Genomic DNA, 25073 nt, shown 5'->3' with positions numbered 1-25073 from the left:
CTGCATCAGGAAGGGCATCCAGTATACAATCTTTCCCAAATCAAACATCCAAAATCACAGTATTTCTCTACCAGACCAGATGGAGCCCTGATTAACAACAACTGCCTCCTGTGCTATTGGCTAATAGTGTGCCAATGGAAACGGTGATATTGTTGACACTTAAATGTAGAGACTTTGACTGGTTAAGAGAGAGAGCAGGATGATATGACATGGAGAAGGAAGGTAGATGTGTGAAAAAAGACCAAGTGGAAGGGAAACAAGGCTGGGAGCGTTAGAAGTAGATTTAAGGTGTGTCATGCTGTAGAGAGGAAGCAAAATGGGGTAGAGTTAATCTTGAAGGAAGAGCATGTTAGTAATGTTCTGGAGGTACAGAGAGAGTCAGACAGGAGTTTGAAACTAAAAATTGAAGGGCTGATGTTGAATCACGTCAGTGTATATGCCCCACAGATTGGATATCAATTAAGAGAAAGAAAAATTCTGGAGTAAGTTGGATAAAGTGATAGAGATTGTAAAATGTAGCTAGGCAGCATCAGATGATAGTCTGTCGGACAACTTTAGAAATCCAAAAGAAGAAGTGTCTGAAGACAGAGTCAAGGATTAAATGGTGGAAGTACAAGAAGGAAGAATGTTGAGAACTCTTTTAAACCACTCTCTGAGGTGTTTGAAACATCCTCTGGACAGAGGAAAGAAAATAAGGAGACTTGGTGATGTAATGAGGAAGTGCAGGAAAGTTTTCAAAGGAAAACAGCAAAGAAAAAGTAGGATAGTCAGGAAGATGAATAAAGTTGACAGGAGTACTGAGAGGCGCCATGTACAACAAAGAGAGAGGAGGAAAAACAAAGGCTTATAAATTAGAATTCCTTTATAATCCCTAAGGAAATTATGTGAAAATTAGAGTAAGTTGTATCGGAGGCAGGACATTAAGGAAAGAGAAAAGGACTTCCATTAATTAGGTGGGCTTTTGTTTTACAGATTGAAACCAAGCATAAAATGAAATAAAAAATCACAACTATAATAACTCAGGTGTATCACAACGTCACTCGTTCGGGGCTAGATAGTTATCTCTGGATGAACGTGAAGCTCCGCCCCGGTCCTGCAGGGGGCGCTGCTGGTCTCGTTGTCGCATTTCAAAGCTTAGATAAAAGCCTCTGCAGCTTCCTTTAGCACATTAAAAAAAGAGATAACGACAAAGGAGCGAAGGCAGAGCCGCATCTCGAAGGTAAAACCGCAGAAAAATCTCCCTGTTAGGGACCTGTTATTTATTCTGGCGTTTTTTAATCCGGATTTGTACTCAACACTGCTTCGTCTTTAGTATAAAAACACCGCACAGCTCTGTAACTCGCGATCACGTGTAATATCAGCTTCCCTAGCTAGCTCAGCTAACAGGGTTAGCAAGGCGGCCCCGGCTGAGGAGAGGCCCGCTGGCGGTGATGACGGTTTTCAGCTGTTTATTTAACATTTTGGCAGGAAAACAATACAAAGTCAGTGGCATCGGTTAGTTATTAGTAACCTGTTAGAGGCTTTCTCCTCGGTCGTCGAGGGTAGCTGCTGTTAACGATCTTTAAAGGACTGAAAGTTGTGATGATTTTGACCCCTTTACTTTTTTTATGAGAATATACACAGGGTCATAAGTGGTGCTTGATTAATGTGTGTTGTTCCCCTTAAGATCATTTATTGGTCGGCGCCGTCCGGATTTCCAATTGTATTGATATCAAAGTCCTTCTAGAAGCTAAACTCGCCACTCGGCAGCCATCTTAGTAACGCCCCCCAGGCAGTTATATTTGAAGTGTTAAGTAAATCAAGTTTGGTTGTTGGTCCCCGGGACCATAAAATCTGTGTTGATGCGTTTGGAATCACTGTATAATCCAAATCGTTTAAAATGCGTGAAACGTTGTATCTGTAGTCGCATCCAGACACTGCTACAACAAGTCACTTTAGAGATTATTTTTAGTAGATATATAATGTATTTATAAATATGTTAAAACGACTAACCTGCCTACATTTTCGATGATTATATCAGTAACTCTTCTTACTACTGACCCCGTAGTACTGCAGTCACATCATCTAGTTGATCTTCTGAGGGTACGTGAGGTCACATAGTCCGGTTTCAAGCTTCGGTCAGTTCCACTCGCATTCAGTGATCCTTCTTCTATCGCACTTGGGGTGATGATATCTCTCCCTTGCCGTAGCACGTGTGTTGTACCTTGTCAATCTCTAGCTGTGAGAGCATAGGGGGGGGGGGGGGGGGGGGGTCTAGCCTTAGGACTGGATACAGACGCCCTAGGTGGGAATCAAACGTGCAACTCCCGCTCCAAAGGCGTGAAGACCATCCGACTCTGCTAGATCAAACACACCGTGGTGACCCCACAATAATAAAGGTCCGCTCAAGAAGAGATTGTGGCTGCTGGATCACTTTGACAAAGAAGTCCGTAATCATATAATACAAATGTTTAATACTGAAAGGTAAAATCTGGCACTTATACAGAACTTTATGAAAAAGTTGACAAAGTAAATTTTTACAAATGTATTACAGCTATGCCACAAACATTTCAGTCAAGCTCCCTTCACCAGAGAGTAATTCAGTGTGCCAATAATCCAAATCAGTTTGATTTTAAGCCTTTATTGTCTGAAGAAAAAAACTCTTAACATGTGGTTATCAGATCCCTGAAGATACTTAGTTTAATGCAAAAGAAATGCACGACTATAAGGTAGGTTCTTGTGCTGTTATAACTTGTTGCCTGTTGTTCCTGCAGGTTGAAGCTGAGGGCCATGGCTCGTGGGCAGCAGAAGATTCAGTCCCAGCAGAAGAACGCCAAGAAGGCAGCAGAGAAGAAGAAATCTCAGGGCGCTGACCAGAAGACTGCAGCCAAGGCCGCTCTGGTCCACACCTGCCCTGTCTGCCGGGTAAGAAACAGCCACAGCTTCTGCTGAAACTTGCAGAAGCCTTTCACCTTTGTTTTTAAAATGTTGATGCTTCATATTTTAAGATGTTAAAACAACCAGTCAGCAGCTGCATACGTCATGTGGCTGGGTTTGTGCATGTGAGAGACGAGGGAAACTCTTTAGAGCAGTGATTCTCACCAGCACTGTAGAGATGTAAGACAGGTTTGTCTGTATGCACTAATTTCAGTAATTGTCATAGGTTCAAGTTAATTGCAGGGAGTTTATCGTAATGGTCACATAAATATCTCGGTTAAGTGCAACCAGGGCCAGAGATGGAAAAGGTCAGAGGTCATTTAGCTGGGTTTTTAAAATGTAGCCGTTCTGCTTACGGAGTCTGAAGTGATTGAAAGTGGAAAGTAGTTTGCATCCACTTTGGTAATTATTCAGCTGATGGCCACAGATTAGGTACGTTTGAACTTTCTTACCTCTTCAGGTTCATGTGCACATGTGGATTATTAAAGAGCAGGTGGATCAGTCCAGATGTTACACCGTTTGTTTAAAGGATGTCATTTGACATCTTCCACTGTTAGGCTCACGTTCAGGTTGTAGCTACAAGCTGCGACAGTCTCAGACGTTAATGTGGAATAACCTGTTAGCAGGATTGATTTTACATGAATTTTAGACAAGATTTTTTTTGTACTGGAAGCTTTTTGGTTTCTGTTTGTTGTCTAATGTTAACCAATCATGGGAAGGCTTTACCTGCAGGTAAATGGTCTATGTTGGAAAGCAAGAGAAACACAGTGGCTGAAATTAACTGTAGAAATTTGTCAGCTTAGCTTTTTAAAATCTGCATCCTAGTTTGAACTGTAAACACTGAAACACAAGACAGGAAACCAGGCTTGAATATCTTTCTGCCATCAGCACCGGAAACCCCAAAACTTTGAATTTCCCCAGAGGCTCAGTCAGATGATAGCTGATAGTTTCAAACATTGTTAAACTCACAGTGCTAGTTGGTGCATTTTCGGTTAAGTATTCTTTAAGGGCTTTGCCCCCAGTCAGCAAACACAAAGTGGTCTGAAACATGTAAGAAAATAGTTTATCTGATAAAGATTTTCCTGGATCAGAATCCAAGTACAGTAAGCTAACATACTTAGGTTAAGTAAGGCTGCTGTTGCCTTACTTAACCTGCTGTGCCAGGGGAAGTGAAGCCCTGTTAATGGTTGTAATGAGACCTTTTTGGTGTTTTGTTTCTCATGCTTTTACTGTCCTCCTCCTTTCAGACACAGATGCCCGACCCCAAAACCTTCAAGCAGCACTTTGAGAGCAAACATCCCAAGTCCCCCATGCCTCCCGAGCTTGCGGATGTTCAGGCATAAAGGACTGCTGACAGGACCTGAACCTGAATCTGGGTGAGTAGTACCTGTGGTGTTTAAAAAACAGTGTTTCCACTCTCCAGGTTTCAAATTTAGACCAGAATTTGCTCTGCCAGGTTGCTTACTGGTCAGATTTGTGTTGTATGATGTTGGATGCACTACAAGTCCTCCTCGGATTGCAGCTGGCATCGGTAGTCCTCATTTCTGCTTTGGAGACCGGCTGTGAGTTCCAGTCGGAACCGAAAGCAGATTGAGAACTTTCTTGATTCTGTTTAAATTAATATTGGAGTGAAACTACACAGCAAACATGAGGAAACTGTGTTTAAACTGTAAACATGACCCCACAAACTGTTGCTTACAGATACACAATGACTACGGATTAAACATCGACTCGCGGCACCTGAAGGACGTTGGCGACGAACGCTGGGACCTCTCAGAATTCACGGACATCGGGTTGGGAAGGCGGGACGGGGCGGATGTGTGTATGTGCTGTGTACGTACATGTTTGTGTAAGAGAAAACAGTAATGATGGGGCAGGCGTACACCAGCAGCCCAATTTTATATTTATTGTGTACAACTACCTTGTTATTCCAGGTTGGGGAGGGGGGGAAGCAGAACCAGCAAGATTATCTGTCTGCTTACACTGAATCAAAATTGTGACTAATGACGGGGATCTGGAAAAGCTTCAATAGGATGTAAAATAAAATTTCTGAATGTGTGTCTACCTGACAGCCGGTTCTATTGAAACAGTGTCGTCCAATGAGGCGACGGCACATTCACTTCACTCCCACATGGACGTGGCTCTGCTGTCGGGTCAACTCTTCAGCTCTGATTTTTCTTTCTCTCCCCAAAAAATCCCAAAATTGGCTCCTTAAGGCAACTAAACGTTTCCTTTAACTTCCTGTCTGTATGGTCGGACTCCACAGCTTTGCCTCCTCTATGCTGCTGCTGCTCCACAGGTGTCCACACTCGGTAACACCTTACAACAGTACCTCACGTTAACCACACAGCAAGTCTATAACGCACTCTTTTTCAAATCTCTTCCACTTGGACTTCTCAGTGTCATCCTTCTTGGCAATAACACCCCCCATCTTTGTCCCGCCTCAGTTAAAGCAGGAGTTGTTCTGTAAGCCAAACACGCAGCTCTGTGCTCAGTGATGCTTTCAGCTGTAGTTTGAAGAAGCTGTACGTAGCCCCAAAGGACAGAGAGAAATCATTTAGTTCTGCAAAAGATAAGAGTTAAGGATTTTCGTTTTGGGTCTTCTTTAAATCACTAGCAAGCAAAAAAATTTGTTTTCACTGTAACTTTTTTTTTTTTTTTACCCTTTTCAATAAATTGAAAAATGTATTTAATGTGATCAGTCTGCTCAGATGCCTTTTATTCTGCATTAGAATCGTTTTTGTTTTTAAATCAATACAGTTAGTTTTTGTGTGTATGAGCTGGCCTGACTTGAACGTTACTCAGACTGACTATTAACGGTCTTTAACTCAGACTTACTACTTCAGGCTAACATATAAAGAGGTTAAGTTAAAAGTTTGGGATGGATTTGCATGAAATTTTGTTTTAGAGGTGATGATTTCAAGACAATTTAGAAAATATCAACTAATCTGGATCCACGGACTCAATGCAAGGTGTGGAGCAGTCTTGGTCTGCTCCTGCTGAAATAAATGCAATTCTATTTAATTCTTAATATTAGCACATGAGTATGCAGATATTTATAGACAATAGAAGAGTTCTGGTAATAGACATGTTCTGGTTTGAATTATTAGTCTGAATAATGTTAATTGGACAGTCATGTGATCGGAGAGACACTGGTGACAATAACAGGTGTGACTCTTTTTTTTTTTTTAAGTTGAACTATTATCTGTAATTCTAGCAAGACTTAACAGCTTTTTAAGCTTAATATATTTAAGCATTTGCATTAACTAAATACAGGTAAATTCTCATGGTTGTTGGTGAGATACAGCTCAACAGTTTACTTATATAAAACATGCCTTCAGCATAAAATCTGTGTTATTCTTAAAGAATTGGAGAAACCGCAGAGCTCCAATTTGATTTTAGAGCAAACATAACGTGCTCCAGACCAGCTACATGTTCACGTAAGTCACTGTTGTGATTTAGCTTCACTAAAAGCAGCACTCACTGTTCCTCCACAGAGTTACCAGGGTTCAGTCTAGAACCCGGTCCTCACATTTTCACCATAAAATAATTTATGATCCCAAAGTTTGGAGCACTGGTGTTCTCGGCTTTGGGAGTGGCTACTGCAAATACTCCAGTACACCCTACTGTTTCCACACTGGGTGGAATAATGCAGCTGTGTGCAGGACTGCTTATACATAAATGTGAAGGCACTTCCTCCGTGGAAAGCTCGTCTCTTCTGTCCTCCAGATGCATTTAGGGACTTGAGACATCCTTCAGCATCAGGCGTCAGGCTGATTTCCAGGTTTTAGGCAGGACGATAGAGACACTGGTAAAAAGCCCATCATCACGTTTACTTTCACACCTGTTGAGACTCTGGTTTCACAGCAGCTGGCTTCAGATTGGACTCAGGTTACATGTTTGCATTTCACTTTAGTGGAATAACTAAGATTTGCTTAAAACTTGCAAAAATAAAATTAGATTATTTACATTCCTCAATCTCAAACTGATATTAAATGTACTGTTTATTTTATATTAACTGAATACAGTTTAATAATCTCTTCATATAGATTTTTCTTATAACAACAGTAGTGCTGTCAGTTAACAACAAAAAAATAATAATAATCAGGCATCACTGATGGATTTCCTACCATCTAAAATCATCTGCCTTCATGAGAATTTAAACCTTTCTGTAGTAAACTAAAGTCTGTGGTTTGATGCTGATAGATTAGCTTTTTTCAATTTGAAAATGTATCAAAATAAGAGAAATGCCCAAACATTTGCTCGTAACTCTTCCCTGAAGAAGCTAAACGATGTTCAATGTGAGCGTACATTTATGCCATTTCTGCAATGTAATCGTGCGCCGTGAATCGATTGTTTTCAGCACGTTTAGAACGTTTTTGTGAAGCCAAAGAGTCTCGGAAAATGCTGAAACACTGACAAAGGAGAAATCTGCGAACTTTAACTGAAAAACGGGACCATTCAGACCTGCTGGATGAGATTTGTTGGTCCTTCATCATCCAAACTGTTCATGTTTCTGCAGCGTCTGGAAAAATAAATCACCCTTTATACATTTTCTTCTAAGCGGAGCCTCGGCCACTCATAGACAGCCGCAGGTCTTGACCACCATGTTGCGATGCTTTTTGAGGATGACGTTGTTGTTGTCGTCGTAGAACAGGACGGAGATGGGGCTGAGCTTCGTGGGGGCGCAGCACGCTTTGGGGACCTCGTCAGGCTTCAGGATGTGAACCTGCCAGAGCAGAGTGAAATACAGTTAATGCTGTTATACTAAAGTATATTTTAGATATGTAACAGAGAAGGGACAAAAATAAAGTCTATTACAATATTTAGGTATGTTGTAATCAGGTGTTTACAGGAGTTCGAGTCTGTTGGCATGTTTTAAGGACTTATTTTACCACGATGTCCAACTGAGACCCAGATCTGTTCTGCAAGAGAAGCTGGTCAGTGTGGCAGCGATACAGACTCAATATTAAAACAGAACATGAAGTATAGCATGTAACACATGATACATGAACACTGAGGGCTGTGCAGTTAACAGATTCATGAGTTTATCCATGATATGAAAACAAAATCATGATAAAATGATTGATGTGCTGCTGTTTCTTTGTTGTTAAAGCACGTCTATTTGCTTTGGCACCACAGACGTCCAAATTCTTTTTTACTTCAAAATAAATTGTAGAAAACTAAACAGAAGAAAGTAGAAGAGAAACAACAATTTAACATAAACCAGTGACACTCTGGAGCCTGATCAACCCTGACAGTCTTCCTTGGATGAGGATGTGTAGTGATAATGGCCAAAACGCCCAACGAATCCAAGGTCCACTACTGACGATGTGTCTTAAAAATCTTAATACTTTAAATATTATACTCTAGATCAGATTTCTAATCCCTAAAGCTAACCAAGGAAGTAAAAAGAAATAAATGGTAGAATAATTTGTGATAAAAGGCCGAAAGACCGCGTGAAGTTGACACAACTGATGAGGTGTCCCGCTGGCAAAGCTTCCGAGCTGCCTTTCTTCAGGGTAGCCATCCCTCAAGACTTTCTCCATTTGAAGCAATGAATTATCAGAGATTGTAACATCTGGTCCTCTTACTGAATCAGTTCCTGTTTCTTTTGTTATTTCAGTTAAATTAATAAAATAAAAGGAAATGCTCCTAACTGAAAAGATCCATTTAATACACTCCAAATTTGTCCAAACACTGAGTGATCGTATAAAAAACAATTTGGATGTAATTAATGACCAGAACATTTGTGATTAGGATTTTCTTTCCTGCAGCGCAACAATTACCCACAACTAAAGAAAAACAGCCACATGCCTCCTTCACCACATTTATTACAGTGTGTAAATTCACAAACCATCGGCTACAAGTGCAGATGTTTCTGTAAAGTTTCTGCAATGTTTATTAAAATAAAAACACTTCAGATCCGTGAAATCCCACATAAAAAAGAATGACTTGAAAAAGTAGTTCAGCTCTGAAAGAATGCAGTGAATGCAGTAAGAGACTGCAGAGGCTGTTTGCGGAGAGATGATGCGCAATGATAATATATCATAGGCACAAAAGTAGAGGCCACAAGTTCACAAATCCACACCTGTGCAAACCCAGATGGATGCATCAGCGGTACTCAGTAGTGTTCAGGAGTTTACCCAGTGGCACATTCGGATGCAGGAGCTGGGACTGAACCATCGATCGCCTCAGTGGGGTTAAGATCTGGCTCTGTGATGGCCAGTATGTGTTTGAAATGTTCCTCAATGAGTCCGTCAGGGAAGCAAAAATCCACTGATGGAATAAACATGGTTGCTCATTATACTCAGGTGGTCAGCTGACCTCATTTTTTGGAAACGTGTTAAAAATGCACAATGTTGTTTTTGTTGGTCGAGTAGTGCGTACACACATCACCATGACACACATCAAGCCAACAGGAGCAACAAATTGACTGAAATTACTACACGAGGGGCCCACAGGGAAAGGTAACAACCTTCATGGTGTTTATTTTATCTGTATCTTTATTCTGACATGACTGAGGTCAGGATGTGATTGACTCGTGTGTACTGACCACTTGCTGGATGAGGGCGTGGTTGGTGGCGTTCATGCAGGCGCCCAGAGGATAAAAGCACTCTCCATCACAGTAGTACGCCGAGTATCCAGTAGGAGCCAAAACCCAGTCCTGAGCACAAAGACACAATTATAGTTCATGATACAGGAGCCAGAAGCTACAAGTTTTATCTAATCTATAAAGAAATGTCACGTATGAGAGCGACACATAAGACGTTATATCAAAGATGATTTAACTGTTATAGGTCACTAGTAAAAAGATGATTAACATAACGAGTAACAGGACTGACCTTCCAGCCCAGATCGCTGAAGCTGACGTAGAGTTCGTGCTTTTTACAGGGCTGACCTCTGTTTTCAGAATTGCGTTCTGAAGGAACAACAGAAAAAAAGGTGAAAATTATTTGCATGATAAAACAACGAGTTAAAGGTTTTAACACGGTCATCAGTAAGGCCTGTAATCCCAGAGTGTGAGTGGCTGGAGCCTGACCTTTGAAGTTGGGGACTGGGAGGTCGTATTTGGGTTTCTTTCTGCGGGGATGAGGTTTAACGGCTCGCGGCGGCCGACACGGGACCTGGTTCTCCCTGAAGAAGGTGACCATGAAAGGCTGCTTGGAGCGAGGGCCCCTCCGACCCACCAACCCAATCCACCCTCCAGCCAAGGAGCGGTCTGAAAGAAAAGTGTCACGTTATATAAAATATATAAAGGTAAAGAAGCTGGCTAATAATTATGGAGACCTTGATACAGGGTGTTGACCTCCTGAGGCCACACCCTCCCTCATTACATAAATACACATCACCTGATCTGCTTAAGTCCAATAAGCGTTTAGGTTTTTACAGCTTGGAGTTGGAAAATATACATAAAAATTCTGATATGGTCAAAATACTCCCTACTCACCAAGCCCAGTATAATATAAATAAGGATTATTTTGAACTGACTCATGCAAAGCTACACTCGATGAGTCCAAGGGTGAAGATATAGAGCTGGAAATGAAAATAACATGACCTGTTTAAGTATTTTCCACTGATTAAAACCACAGGGCAGGAAAGCAGGAGATAGTTGGAGGTTACAACCGGCGATATAATGGATCTAATGGCACTGATAGAAATGAGCATCGGTGTTGGGCCCAGAGGCGCACCCACCTTCTTCTGTCTCTACGTAGAGACGTATGCCCATGTTGCTGCGGGGGTGGACAAGCCAGTGGTTGGAGGCTGAGGTGACGTCAAAAGCCAGCCAGCCCTCCTGTCCTGCAGGTACCGACTGCATGTCCAGCAGCACCAGCTCTGGCTCTCTGCAGGAAGAGGACGTATAGAAATTTAGAATTTAGAAGAACAGCTTGGTGGTTTCACTTATTTCGATTGAGCATTTGATGAAATTCTCACAATGAAGTCAGCATTTTTATAAAGTTTATACACCAAAATTAACTATATGGTCAAAGGTCTTTTAGTTGTTTTACACTTTATGTAAACATCTACATCTCACATGCAGAGCAGGTCGTTTACTTATTGGAAGGTTGGTGGTTCAATCCCTGGCTGCCCCCTAGTAGCTCTGTGCTTTGGATACAAAGCACTTAGGCATAGAAAAAAGTGCTTGTATGTGTTTGTGTGATCGGGTGACTGAGGCTCCTTCTTTCTCTCCTCTTTGGCCTCGCCCTCCAGCTTGTCGCAGCAGATGCTCCACCCTGAGCCTGGTTCTTCCAGAGGTTTCTTCCAGCTAGTTTATCTTCCACTATAAAGCACCTCAAGGCCACTGTCGTTGTGACATAGTGCTATAGAAATAAAATCAAACTGAACTGAATGGGCAGCTGTGAGGTTAGGATCTGAATGCTTCTTCCAGCTCTGGTGTTTTTCTCCAGCACACGCAAGTAAACTTTATCAGTCTAGACAATCGTAAACACTCGAGTCAGGCTGTATTTATCAGTTTGACAGATGACGTCCTTTACGGCTGTTATAAACAAGACTTCAGATGGTCTTATTTTCACAGACTGCAGCCAGGCTCGCGATCTTTGAATCTGTATTTTCAGTGTTGCTTTGATCTGATTTGACCTGCTGATTTCATTTAAGGTATATCAGTTCATGTTTATCGGTCTAGCTTTGTGTTTGAACCAGTTAGTGTTAAAACAAAGTAGGGCTGAGGCAGAGGGGGATGTGTTTATAGGCTTATACCCATAAATTTAAAACAACATAAAGACGCTAAAGACAGGCTAAAGCGTCAGAAGGCCTAAAGCTGGCCGTGTGGGACTAAAATCAAGTAACTGAGACCAAGACTGAGAAGGAGAACTACCGTAAAGGAAGAAAGACATAAAAGTGAGAGGAAACCTCTGTCTATTCTCTCGTTTGATCTCGTAGACGGAGATGTGCAGCGTTCGGTTTGCCCTCTGACCCACCGTCAGCGTCTTATAGATACGAAACTCTGCCGCAGTCACCGTCTCACCCTTGGGGAGAGGGGTGAGGTCAAAACGAAACTCCTTCCAGTAGGGACGAGGCTGCAGGAGGTCACGCTCCTGCTCCACTGCACACGGAAAGAAAGAATAGGGGAGATTCATCAGCATGGCTTTTCAGAAGGAACAGATTTGATCAAGAACTTTAAATAGAGTTAGATTGTAAACATTTAGATGATTTGACAGTAATGCTGAAGTATTTCAAGCATACATTCTGGAAGATGGTAGCACAGATGCTCAAGCATCATTCCTGGTCAGTGCATGCTGGTCCTGCACATTCATACAAGTCTGTAAATGAGGGCAGTTTCTTGCAGAACACCAGAATAAAGCAAACAATCAAAGAAAAAAAGAATAAACTAAATAATGTGATAAACAAAAAAAAAAAAACCACCCTAAAAAACATTAATCAAGCCTTAAACGTATGTTTATCGTTGCATGATAAACTAAGAAGTAAATCAACTTTCCATGATGCATAAAGTAGAAGGAACTGAAACAAGGGCAAAAAAAGCTACTAGGTGAAGGTTTGTTGACCAACACCACTCGCTGGTGCCAACATCTGGTACCAGCATCAGATTACAAACTGTTCCTGTTGTGCAAAGAACTGGGGAAAAACGGTTTCATCCAACCAGATCTGAACGGTTTGTCTGAGGAGTTTTAGTTAACAGCAGATGAAAGAGGAGAAAATGTGTGTAACTGTGGAGAATAAAGGAGCAACAAAAGTGAAGAAGAGGAGCAGCAGTGAGCTCATCAGGAAATGAGTCAGAGAAAAGGACAGAGGGAAACAGTGATGAAAGAACTATTCACATCTTTGTAACACAAGTAAAAGATCAGACAGAAAGGTGATCATTACAATTTATTCCTCATTATTTTTATTAATGATAATTTACTGCTGTAGCTGCTCAATATAAAAGACAATTTAAACTACTGTAAAGTGCAAAAAAAAATAAAACAAATAACTATTATATCCTTCACAGAAAAAAATCATACCAACTAACTGCACCCAAGAAGCAGAACTCAAGCAAACATTTCGCCCAAATGTATAAAAGACCGACGTGTTTTTGTTCTGAAGAAGTGAAGCAAAGGTCGCAGTTTTAAAATTGCATTCTTTTATTGCCCACCAGGGGGCGACAGCGCTGCCTGCAGCTCCGTCTCGCTGTGACCCGATGACTCATCCTTTATCACGGAATCACCATTGGCAACTGAGCCGATGACCCGATGACTCATCGGCTCAGTTGCCAATGGTGATTCCGTGATAAAGGAGGGTCATCCAGGGACAATTACAAATCAGGTGACTGCTCCCACGTTTTGTGGCCTGCACTACAGGCTGCACGTCGTAAACAAATTCTTCTTAAAGGTTTCAACTATTTTTTCCTGTTAAAGCTTCATAGTATTAAATAAATAAGCTGTTCGGTTCTGTCATTTATTCTTCTAGCGAAGAACAAACGCTTCAAAATCATATAAATACTGGAAAATACAGAAAAAAGACAAATAATTACAAGAAAATGTTGTTTACTGTAGTTTGAATACAGTAAACACCGGTCAGCCTCAACATTAATCTGAGGTCATATCTTTTGAGCACTTTCGTTTGTGAGCTAGGACAGTAATTAAAACTCGGTCTGGTGTATGTTAGATACTCGATCAAAAACTAAGTTAAAGGCCTTTGTTGAGTTCTTTAATTGGACAAAGTCTTTCTAGAAACAGGCCCCGAGAATCTGCAGCCATCCTGAGAGTGATCTGAGTTAACTGGATGTCTAGAACCAGTCAGGTCGAATAAATACTTGTTAAAACTTTGCTCGGAAACACACCCTTTAAGAGCTTTTCCTCCCCCTGAAAGTTAAACTTCTCCCTCCATCTTCCCTGACATGACTTTTATTTACTTTATTTTTTGTTTTATTTTGTTTGTATTGTTTTGGCTTTTTAATATTCATTCGATCTGCAACAGTGATTGTGCCATGATCCTGGGCTTTCCAGCACAGCGTTGCTCTGAAATTAGATTATTTATGTTATTGTTATTTATGTTATTTATGCAGCTGACGGCGATCAACGAGTTTAACAGCTACAAACCAGGAATATCTGAACTTACAGTTTTTATCTGGTTGCTTTGGTTCGCTTGATACGATGCCGTGTGAAGTCCTTTAAATCCCGGTAGCACTGCAACCACATAAGCTAGCGCAATAATTTTTTTTGCATATAAAACCCAAGGAGTTGTACTTACATCTTATGCCATCAGCTTGTCCTAGGTCAGTTTCCTTCCACATATAGCTTTGCAAAAACTGCATAAAAAGCACTTGCAGCAACAAAAACACAATATTCCAGAAACACGCTTTGCCGATCCGATCAGCTGTTTGTAACACTTCCTAGTCCATCAGCACGAACTATCGCATGTCCGCCATGACCTGCCCGAAACAGGAAGTGACATAATTTTTCGGAAATGTAGTTTTTTACCATCAGGTCCTTATGAGTCTATACTGGTGTTTTTAAAAGTTATGTTTGACTTTATGACTTTCTGTGTCGTTTCTGGGATGCTTAGGACTCATATTGCACTGCTGGAAATAGTTTATTTTGATGCATATGCTGTTTTTTTTTGCAAATTTGCATCATAATATTTATTTTCATTTTTCCTGCAGTATATAAAAATTGGTGTATTTCAAAACTAAAACTATGAAGACACTCAAAATAAATTTCCTGTGGTGGGAAACTATTTTGTGCAACTTTTTTGTATTTACAGTTTTGAGGGATAAGCCTCTTAAATTTCTCTAACTAGAAATATATGTTAAAAAAACAAAAACGATTTTCAGTTTTTTTGGTAGTTTAGTGCACTTTTTTGCAATTTATGTAATTACTATGCACTTAATGCATACATATTATTAAAATTTGGGCTATAATGGTTGTATTGATGTATATCAACTTGAAATGCTCCCAAAAATGGCACTACAGCATGTAAAAATATAATATAAGCTCTGGTGGACTTGGTTCTATGGTAGGTCTTAAAGGGTTAAAGCATAGCAGTTTTTCTCTATGAAATGCATTAGCTTTATTTCTTTATGCAAGTCCTCACATGCACACCTGTTCTGCACTTTCTCAGCACAAAATCAAAGTATTTATTCAAGTACATGTTCCCGGGATTCATGCTCAATTCGCCTAGTGCCAACATTTATGACTGTTGTTATGATTTTTGTGATATTTTTTAATCATAAAAATGTCTCTTACCATGAATTTATCAGTTTACTTCACTCATAAAATGATCAATAATCACAAAGCAATGACTGAGTAAAATGCAACTGATATATAAAATGAAAGGTTTATTTCTTCAAACTTGTATAAACTGAAAATTTACCAATCAAGTACAATTCATTTGATCAGATTCCAATAAATTACATTTTTACATATATTGGGGGAAAATGCCAGTTTAAAAAGCTTTAAGCTGTTTTTAAAACTCACAGATTAAATTGCAAGGACTCACTTTTAGTTTAGATTTGGGGATGGACAGTAAACCCTGATCAGAAGACCTACTGGTAACATTTGACTGTTTGGCTTTACAAACACAAACGGAGCCATTACGAGATTTACTGTATAAACTATAATGGTAGCTATAAATGACCACACTTGGTGACTTGAGGGTTCAGCTGAGGTGCTTTGCTGAAGGGCACATCAGGAGCTGCTGAGAACATGCGAGCATGAAAAGTCCTTCAGGGTTTGATCGTGACTCACAGGAGGAAACCCGAAACATGACACGAGGTGGAAAATGCAACTGAGGCCTGAATCTGCAAACGCAGAGGTGAGCAAGTGAACACACGCCCTCATACATCAGCACAGCGAGTGTGTGTGCGTGTCCGTCCTTGTAGAACCCTTCATGGACATAAAAGTCCTCGTCACTGGGGTTTGGTCTACACACACACACACACACACACACACACACACACACACAGAGCATGTTAAATAGAGATACTCAGCAGAGGACACCCCTCATGGGTTGGGTGTGCGCATATCAGCACACACACACACACACACACACACTGCAGCAGTAATTAGAGACACTTAGTGCTCTGAACCGCAGCAGCTGCTCCGCACACACACCACTAATTGCAGCCCTGCCTGGTATTTTTAGTGTCGCTCCCTCCACAGCAGTATTTTCATCTCAATTCAGACCGTTGGCTTTTTTTGTGTGTCAGTGGGCCTTTAATTCTAACCAGCTGTGTCTTCCTATTACATATGCACAGACACACACACGCTTGCCTGTTTCATTCAGCTTACACGAACCACACGCACTGATTCGATTAGTTATTCGAGGAGCTGCTAAATATATTTGGTGTGTGGTTGGATGCTTCGTCTTTTTGTTGTGTGAAAGTTCACACACTCAGCCTGAGGTCTTTATTTCCTGCACGATATCTCAAATGTTCTCTGTTCGCCTGATGTGTTTTAGCCGCCCTTTTAAGTAAGTTCAGTGAAGTTTTAAAGGTTTTCTCCAAAGGAAACTCTGTCCTGAGCTGTAGGTGATTATTAAAGATATGAGTCACCTCTGTTTACGAAATCGTGCCGCTTTGGGAGATGACACGCTATGCTTCTGCAGCGCCGACTGATAAATTTCAGGGTGCTTTTTCTTTTCCGTAGCAGAGCAGATTTATGTTTTGTTTCTGAAAAAGCAAACCTCTCATTTGAAGCAGTTCATTAGAGACCCCGAGCAGAGAGGGGGTGACGTTTCCCACGGTGAACTGGGTGCAGATCACCATCGAGCAGGAGGAAGGAAACCATCGGGAAGAGGATGTTTAATGTTCAGGCTCGGACAGATAGGCATCGGCAGGGCTGCACTGTCGTGTTGGTGGACGCATAAACATCCACACAGAGGCCAAGAGGCAACTTTCAGCAGTATATTTTTTTCGGTATTAAATGTTATGAATTTTCTTAATGGATTAGTTTTTTGTTTGGGCTGCAAAATGTTAGAAAACACTGAAAATTCCAAATCAGTTTTTCATTTCTGTTCAGCTTCACTTTCCTTTCTCTGAACTGTTTAAACATGTTTAGGGTCAGTTTAGTGTGTACATGCTGGGTGGTCACTGTCAGGGCCATGTCAGTTAACATATAGTACAATATAAACAGTCTTCACAATCTTCCTCATGCTGGTAGTGTTGGAACATTTAACCAAACTGTATTAGTATTTTTTTAACCACATAGTATCATTTATTCCTCATAAAATCTATAAAAATGTTTTTGTTTGCTTGCTTCTTAAATAATATAGTTGCTTAGAACCTTTGTTGGTGATGGTAAACTACATGAACTACATGAACTCATGTAGTTTACATGAACACTTTCTTGGTGATGCTCTGTTTTTGTCCCCTATTAATTGACCTCCATCGAGTTCATGCTAACCAACATTTCTCACCATAATTAAAAGATGGGCATAATCAGTGTGAGCATCTCTGTTTTTAAAAACGACATCATGAGAGAGAGGTACATCTGAGTGCAGTGACTTTTCAATCACACTGTAAACAGCTGCGAGACAAACCTGCTTTATTGACCTTTTTTATTGTAACGGGGACATAATTTACCAAATTGACATCATGTAATATTAGATGAGACTTTAATTTAATGATCTTGACTATAAACGTATCAGGAAAGTGTTTACTGGGGTCATAAATAAAGCCAGAAGCACGGTTGTTTTACAACCCAGTCTTCAGCAACAAGGGGAGTCGCCCCCTGCTGTCCATTAGGAAAAAAAATGCAGGTTTAAGACATGCTCTCTTCCACAGCATGTCTTTTATCCTGTCTTCCTTCTGTCACCCCAAGTTTCTTCCTGTTAAAAAGGAGTTTTTTCTTCCTACTGTCGCCAAAGTGCTGCTCATAGGGGCTCATATGATTGTTGGGTTTCTCTCTGTATGTATTATTGTAGGGTCTACCTTACAATATACAGCGCCTTGAGGTGACTGTTGTTGTGATTTGGTGCTGTATAAATAAAACTGAATTGAACTGAATTAAGGCTCAACCCAGAAAAATGTCTGAACTAAACTAAAAATAACTACTAAACTTAATTTCATATGCAACTACAGTTAACACTATATTTTTAATGATAATTACTAACTTCCTGTTTGAATGTATTGAAGATTATGTCCAGTTAATCCATTATTAATGAAAGCTGAGTAAAATGATCTAAACAAAGGACGTTAAATACGTGGATCTGCTGCAGAGTGTGGATAAGAAGCAGTCAATAAAGGGTTTAATTCAGCCCACTGGGTGGTTGAAAAGTTTTATATGAAGAGAGGTTTACTTAAAATATACTTCTTAGTGGCTCATAGTCCGTTTCTGTCATGTCACAGCCGTCTTACAGATAAATACTCAAAGTATGGCAGGCCTTTATAGGTGACAGATCTGCAAAGGAACTGTGGTGAGGTGTTTGACTTCGATAATAATGTTTCTGTGTGATTTCGACTGACTGTGGAGAAACAGACATTTCAGGCTGTTTCATTCTGAACAGATGGTTCAGGATGTATTTCTTTACACCAAAAGAAAGGGAAACAGGGATGTTTTAGGTTATTACGGTGTTTCGGTGGTCTGGACCACATGTTGAGACAATCCCTAAATTTTGATTGTCTGCAGTTTACAAAAGTCCACACAAATCTGCTAAGACACGAGCTGAAACAGAGATGTGAGGATCTATGAATGAGTTCCTGCTGAAGCCCAAAGATGATCAGCAGACAGAAGAGCAGCTGAAGTTTGTGACCATTCCTTCACATCATCAATGCCAAACGTTTCACCTGCATAGTTTGTGTGTGTTTAAATTACCAAACACATTGCATGCACCAGGTTTAGTTTTTTCACCCTACTTAATGTTAAATTGGGCTATTTGTGCCCTGGGAGGTAAAATTAGTTTGATGCCCCTGATTTGGACAGATTTTCACCTCTTACTTTAAACATCAAAGTCCTTCATCTAATATCACAGGAGCAGCAGTGGACTGAGGCTGGTGGATTTTAGGAACCATGAACTGAAATGTAAACCTACCAATAAAAATCTGTTGTACTGACAGCAGGTTTAATCCGCTCTGCCGGGGGGAGAGTTAGAGGAAACTACATGAGACTAAAAATTATGGCACTGTCAGTGTCATCAAGCTCACACACTGTGTAATTTCATTCCTCTGAGTTTGTGTTTTGTAGCCAAACCACAAAAAGGCAAAAACTGTCCTGTCATTCAAACCTGATGATAAACAGCGTTCCTCTCTTTAAGCTATAAGGAGCAGTCCAAAGCTTTAGGGAATGCTTATACCGTTTAGTGATGCCAGATGAGAAGACCGATGCCACAGCTTTACCTACAGATGTTAGAGAATGAAAACTGGAGGGGAAAACATCTGGGCTGGTTCAATTTCAAGGTAATAAAATCTACTTGACACCAACTGTGACCCTAATTATTACCAATTAACACTTTAGATCTTGTTTGTTTAATGGCTATAATAAAACGAAACTAAAACCTAGAGATGCACCTACATATCAGCAAAACACTGCCATTGGTTTTGTTGGCAATTCGATCACAGTTACTGCGATGAAGACTTTAAAATGATTCAGTTATTTTTCTTGAAATTTCTTTGTTTCTTTGACATGGGAGAAATATGAAGACAAACAAAACAGAAAGACAACTTCAGAAAACTCTGGCACATCTATCAGATAAATTTTTCCTGTAAATATCTAAAGAGGCTGAAGCTCCAGAAACACTCGTGGCTTTCACCGGGGTCAAGAAACATCAGTACCTGCTGAGAATGACATTTCCTGGTTTTAAATGTCTCGGAAGTCTTGCTTTCACAAACATTTACCTGACCATTTCATAAAGCCAGTTCTACTGGCCTTTTTGATTCTAATGAGGACCATAATTTACAAAGTGAACATCGCGTTGTATTAAGTAGGACTTCAAATTAGAAACTGAGAACATTAAATCATCAGGAAAATGTTTCTTGAAGTCAGAAATCAGGTGAAAAGTAGGGCTGTTTATCTATAGACTTCTACAGTAAGCAGAGGAGTCGCCCCCTGCTGGGCGTATGAAAGAATGCCAGTCAAAGACACTTCCAGACCTGGACGTTAGGTGCATATTTTATATATCAGCTACGGTCCTATATTCCAACGATTAAAGGTACATTTTGTAAGTACTCGCTGCAGAATTTAACTAAAATTTTTACCACCAGGGGGCAGCATTTTACACAATTTTTCCTCAGGTTTTACATCACACCAGGCCGCCATTGTGCATCTTCTCATTGACTTACAGGTGACTCTGATTCACTGCACCATCTTGTGGTACAAATTGGTATTACACAAAAGAAAAGCATGGCTCTAGTTTAGCTACACCTGGTAACTCTTCACCCAGTCGCTGATGTTTTGGACATAAAGTCATTGTGTTGATTGCCTTAGTTTTAGGAAAACAAGTACCTTTAACAGTTTTATGACTCACCCAGGTTGACGAAGCTCATCACCGTGTCAGCCTCACTGACTACCGTCCCCAGCGGCGGTGTGTGCGTGCTGAGGGTCGGCAGGGCCCCGCGGTTGACCTGAGGTGCCCCTTTAGATGACCCCTTGAAAGGTGTACTTGCAATAATCTCATTGCCTTCATCCTCATCAACCGACATGGCGTGGTACAGGTCCAGCATGAAGAGCGGCGCAGAGGACGGGGGTCGCAGCGGAGGGTGGGGTCTGGGTCTCCCCGGGAGACCCAGGATGGTCAGGATCTCCTTCTGCATCTCCTTCTTCTCTCGTCCACTAAGCTTCCGGAAGCTGGAGGGGACCACGGCCTCGGCCTGCTGGCTCCACAGCGAGAGGGAGAGCAGGAGCAGCAGGGAAAGGAGGAGCAGGGTCCAGGGGTGGATGGCGGACGTGGATCTGGCGCTCCCCGTGTGCGTCCGTGTCATCTTGGCGAAAAGGCAGGAGAGGCTGTAAGTGACGGCCGAGGCCATGACTGTAATCTGCCCCCGATTCTTCTCAAAGTTTCCCCGCACAAATAATCCACTTCCCTCCTCGCGTCCTCTCTCACCTCCACCAGTGTGACCAGCCTGACCACCACAGAGTGTCTTCTGCTCGCTCCTGTTTGTGCCCCGACTGCTTCAGAGTCACCACAGACAAATACAACCTTGATTTATGCCCGATGTGTTTAGAAAACAGCTGCCTCTGGACAGGATGTGTTTACAGCCTTAAACTGCCTGTTTATCTCTCCCTGCCTCCCTCTTCTACCTTCTCTAATCTCCTCTCATCCACTTCTCCCTCACCTCTCAGCCGTGGAGCAGGAGAAGCAGAGATAATGAGAGTGAGAGCATAATTACAAGCTTTTCAGATGTGTTTTGGATATAGACAAACAATGCCCCTATGGAAGATTGCTCGAGGCTTTGAAGTTGTAAACTTGCAGGATGGAAAGCAATTTCAGTGATGAGCAGGTGCTGCAGAAATTGGAGTGAAACCGGAGAGCCGTATCATCAGGTTAGCTCCGACTTTTTCTCCACCGCACAAGGAAATGAAGCTCGCACCTGCAGTGAGCCAAAGATTAACCCGGGATACCTCACGAGGACCATCTGCTGACGAAAAATAACTTCTGGAAACTTTTATCCAGTCTTCCGTGAGCACTTATTCATTCATTCAAGGCCGCTCGCCTCCCACACGTCTCTGGGGTGCCAGATGTCTCTCCTAATCCACTTTATAAAAATTGTTTCCTGACTGTAAATCCTTGAGAGGGGTGAGAGGTTTCTCCTGCAGTCCTTCGCTCAGCGTGAGTTGTGCAGCGCTCTGAGTGTTTGAAGCCTGAACAGTTGTTCAAGACCAGAAGGGAGTTTCCCACCCAGCCTCTGCCTCTCCTCCTCTTTCAAGTCCTAAAACTTCTCTCTTGTCCTGCTTACATCTCATCAACCTCCCCTCCCAGTGGTCTCTTTGGGAGACCTCATCTCTCTCCTCCTTACCACCACCCATCTATCTTTTCATCCTCTTATGACTGCTTCCTTTCATTGCTACTCCGCTTTAAGTGTCTGGCTGCCAGCTGCCTTGTTTAATGCTAAAACATCTCTGTTCGCTCGGTGAGTCAGAAGTCAGCAAGTCAGGGAGAAGCATTTCTTTACACGTGTAACCCTGCACAGAGACGCCAAACTGATGGAAAGGTCGTAAAATAATAATATCAAGACAAAAAGGCAACATTTAAAAAATAAACCTTTTTAGAAGTTAGCAACAAGTTAACTTTAAATACACCTGCGAATAAAATGATACCCTATTTTAGTTTTCGTTGATGGATTCTGTTTTTTTTTTTTTGGCTCTTTTTCAACAAAAACAACGGACGAATAATGACTGTAAATGAAAGTGCCAAAAACCGCATTTCCTCTCATGGCCAGGTGAGGCTGGCTCTACAAACTCAAACTAAAAACTGTATAAAATCAAAGCTTCTCAGTCATCCAGGCCATGGTTGTCTTAAATGGTTAAAATGACGGCAGCTGGACAACTTTGTGGTTCATGAAGACGTCTCACCTCTAGTCCAAGAGATTTACAACCTGATGGAGAATCATAAGGGCGTGGGAGGTGGTCCTGAGAGTTGTTGGCCCACCCTGTAATCTTGTGAGTCATTAAGGATCACATGACCCAAGGCCAACCTAGCACCTAAAGGAGAAAGGACACTCGTTAGAGGATGCTAATCTTCACAGTTTGGACCAAGAAGGCAGATAGTTTGACAGAGTGAGCGACGGGAGGTGGTGGTTGACAACACCAACTATCAGACACCCGCCATACTGTCTTGAGATCATTTTCTGGACGATTCAGCCGCCACTCACATCTAGACCCACCTGATCTTAGCAAGTCTCATGATGGCGGGTGGGCAGTGTCTCACAAAGGCTTCAAGTTGAGACATCGTCACAAATTAAAAAGATTAAGCCTCTGAAAGGTTTACTTGGTTTATCTGGAAAGCATGAAGGGTGAACTCTAAAAAGATCTCAGCAAATATAGATGTATGAACCTATAATCCACGTTTACAGGCAAACCTTGCTGTTATACCCTCCGTTTCCACTGCATTTTATTTAAACTTGAATCCGTTCAGTTCACTTCTGTGAGTTGGATGAATGTTTCTTTTCCTCTGTTGCCAGTTTCAAAGCTCTAAAATCTCCACAACATCGCTGTGTTATCTTGGCTCAGAATTAACGTCTAACATAAGTCTGCTTTTTTCTGAAGCTGCAGGTTTCCCGTTAAGCTATTCATTAGTTCACAGAGCCTGCAGGCCTAATGCAAACACACTGTGTGCATGTGTGCGACTCTAAACCAAAAAGACTTGGAGGGAAGAAGTGACTCAAATATAGTAGTGAGGCTCAGGCCTGTGCCAGCTCGTGTTTGTGTACTCTTTGCTTCAAAGCGGCCTGGTACTTGCGGTCACTTTGAAAGGCATGAATAACACTGACCAAACCAAAGTGACCACGGTTCATTCTGTCCTGGCCGAAAGGGCGAGTCCCAAATGCCAGGAATTAACGCTCTGCCCCATTTTGTTTTCTTTTGCTCTTCACATCTGCAACTTTATGGAAGCCTCGTCTGGAGAGATAAAGGGGAGGGGGAGAGGAGTGAGAGGAGATGAAGAGGCGGAGGTGAAAGAACAAACAGGGAGTTAAAGAGGAGAGAGAGGAAAAAAAATAAGTGCCAGAGTGCCCTCAAAACCATACAAACCCAGCATAAATGAAAAATGACATTCCTGCGAGACAGAAGTGGTGGAACAGAGCGAGGACTGTCATCAGAGGGAGCAGTCTGGGATGACAGATGGACTGCAGGCAGGACGGGTGTAGATGGATTGAGAGTGGACAGAAAATGAGAGGAGTGCGAGTGTGAGTGTACACACAGCTGCAGAGGGTGGACTCAGACCTCATCATCTCCGGTGGAACCACCAAATAAACAGGACGGAGTTATTTTCAAATCCTCCATCGCCGTCTCACACCGACACAAACTGGAGAGCTCGAACACGACAAGAAACACATCAGGACCGAGAGGAGGGAGCTCAGATTATTGAGATTACTTACTCCACCACCTCCTCCCCTGGGGTTAGCGACTCATCGTGTACAGAAGAGACGATCCAGTCGGGCGTGCCCTTATCTGTAACAGCGTAATTACCTAAAAATGTCCGGTGTCTGTGGGCCGCTGTCTGCATGAGTGAGTGAGTGAGTGTGGGCACGCACATGCAAACCAGAGAAAGGGGAGACATAAAGGCATTTTCCATTAATTAGACTAGAAATCCTTAAATAAAAACTAATGATAACAAAAAACAAGGAAAACAAGCTGGAAACATCACTTTAAGACCTGAAAAAAGTCAATGTACTCACAAAAATACCCCTAACTGACCAAGTGATGCTACCCATCTCACAAAATCAGCAGACTTTCATTTTTAATATCATGTAAATGAAGAAATATTATCCATTTATCAAGTGCATTTAGTTTTTTGTTTTTTTTAAATGTTCAATCATTCAGTGCAGGAGTATCTGACTCTCTGGTCTTTGTGAGTTTGAATTTAGGTGGGCAGGGCTAGTTAAAGCCATGCATAAAAGCCACACGGCTTCCATTCTTGCAGTGCAGGGGTCTCGAACTTCAATGAGCTGTGAGCCACTGCTGGCACGGTCACCTCATTGTTCATGCAGTACAAAAAGACCGCAAACAAACAAGAAAACTCCCACAAATATTTCCAAAAATCTAGTGTTTTGTTTTGTTAATTTTTAAAATATTGTGTAACAAGACAAAACTGCAAACGTGAACACATTTTTTCCCTCTCACTCTTAACTGAAGCTTTTCATTGAACTACTAAATAAACCAATGGCTACTCTTTGTGGCCAGACACGTGGCAGCACTTCTGCTATAAATTTGTTTGTATTTAACAAAATAAAAATGCAGACATAAGTGTACACGTTAGTTTTGGACTCTCTCACTGAACTAACAATCCCTCAACATGTTTGTGCTCTCTGCTCATGTTGCCTTCATATTAAATCATTTTTTACTTTTAAAGACTTTATTTTAACATTGCACTCAACAACACACAAATCCTCCCTGACAAAAAAAAGTTACTTCTGGGGCCAAATTGCATTACATTTCTTCAGGTCAATATAAGGGCCGCAAGTAGGGGTGACGTGGGCCGCAAGTGGCCCCTGGGCCACAAGTTTAAGACCCCTGTTGTAGTGTAAAGAGGTATTTTGAGACCAGATT

General features: G+C 41.5%; 2 protein-coding genes across 4 annotated transcripts; one reads left to right on the top strand and one right to left on the bottom strand.

Moving 5' to 3' along the window:
• Positions 1 to 1119: 1119 nt before the first annotated feature.
• Positions 1120 to 5614, top strand: LOC146363384 (zinc finger protein 706). The gene is made up of 4 exons (XM_084919253.1): positions 1120 to 1219; positions 2754 to 2904; positions 4164 to 4292; positions 4618 to 5614. Exons 2-3 carry the CDS (start codon positions 2770 to 2772, stop codon positions 4257 to 4259), a joined length of 231 nt encoding a protein of 76 aa, XP_084775379.1. The 5' UTR covers positions 1120 to 1219; positions 2754 to 2769; the 3' UTR covers positions 4260 to 4292; positions 4618 to 5614.
• On the bottom strand, positions 4808 to 24102 carry bmp8a (bone morphogenetic protein 8a). 3 transcript variants are annotated; one of them, XM_084919252.1, is made up of 9 exons: positions 23262 to 24102; positions 21108 to 21110; positions 20335 to 20759; positions 11788 to 11980; positions 10612 to 10760; positions 9959 to 10138; positions 9762 to 9838; positions 9473 to 9583; positions 4808 to 7645 (listed from the first exon to the last, which is right to left on the bottom strand). In XM_084919252.1, the coding sequence occupies exons 1-9, from the start codon at positions 23318 to 23320 to the stop codon at positions 7496 to 7498; spliced, it is 1347 nt and encodes a 448-aa protein (XP_084775378.1). In that variant the 5' UTR covers positions 23321 to 24102; the 3' UTR covers positions 4808 to 7495. The 3 variants fall into 3 exon arrangements, with proteins under 3 accessions (XP_084775378.1, XP_084775376.1, XP_084775377.1); XM_084919250.1 differs by having other exon boundaries at positions 20335 to 22508; positions 23903 to 24100; XM_084919251.1 differs by lacking the exon at positions 23262 to 24102 and having other exon boundaries at positions 20335 to 22519.
• Positions 24103 to 25073: the final 971 nt, after the last annotated feature.

The sequence above is a fragment of the Perissodus microlepis genome, chromosome 22 (assembly GCF_051167445.1).
Source record: "Perissodus microlepis isolate ML-2025 ecotype Zambia chromosome 22, ASM5116744v1, whole genome shotgun sequence".
Classification (NCBI taxonomy): Eukaryota; Metazoa; Chordata; class Actinopteri; order Cichliformes; family Cichlidae; genus Perissodus; species Perissodus microlepis.
This window is presented reverse-complemented; position numbering and strand designations above follow the sequence as displayed.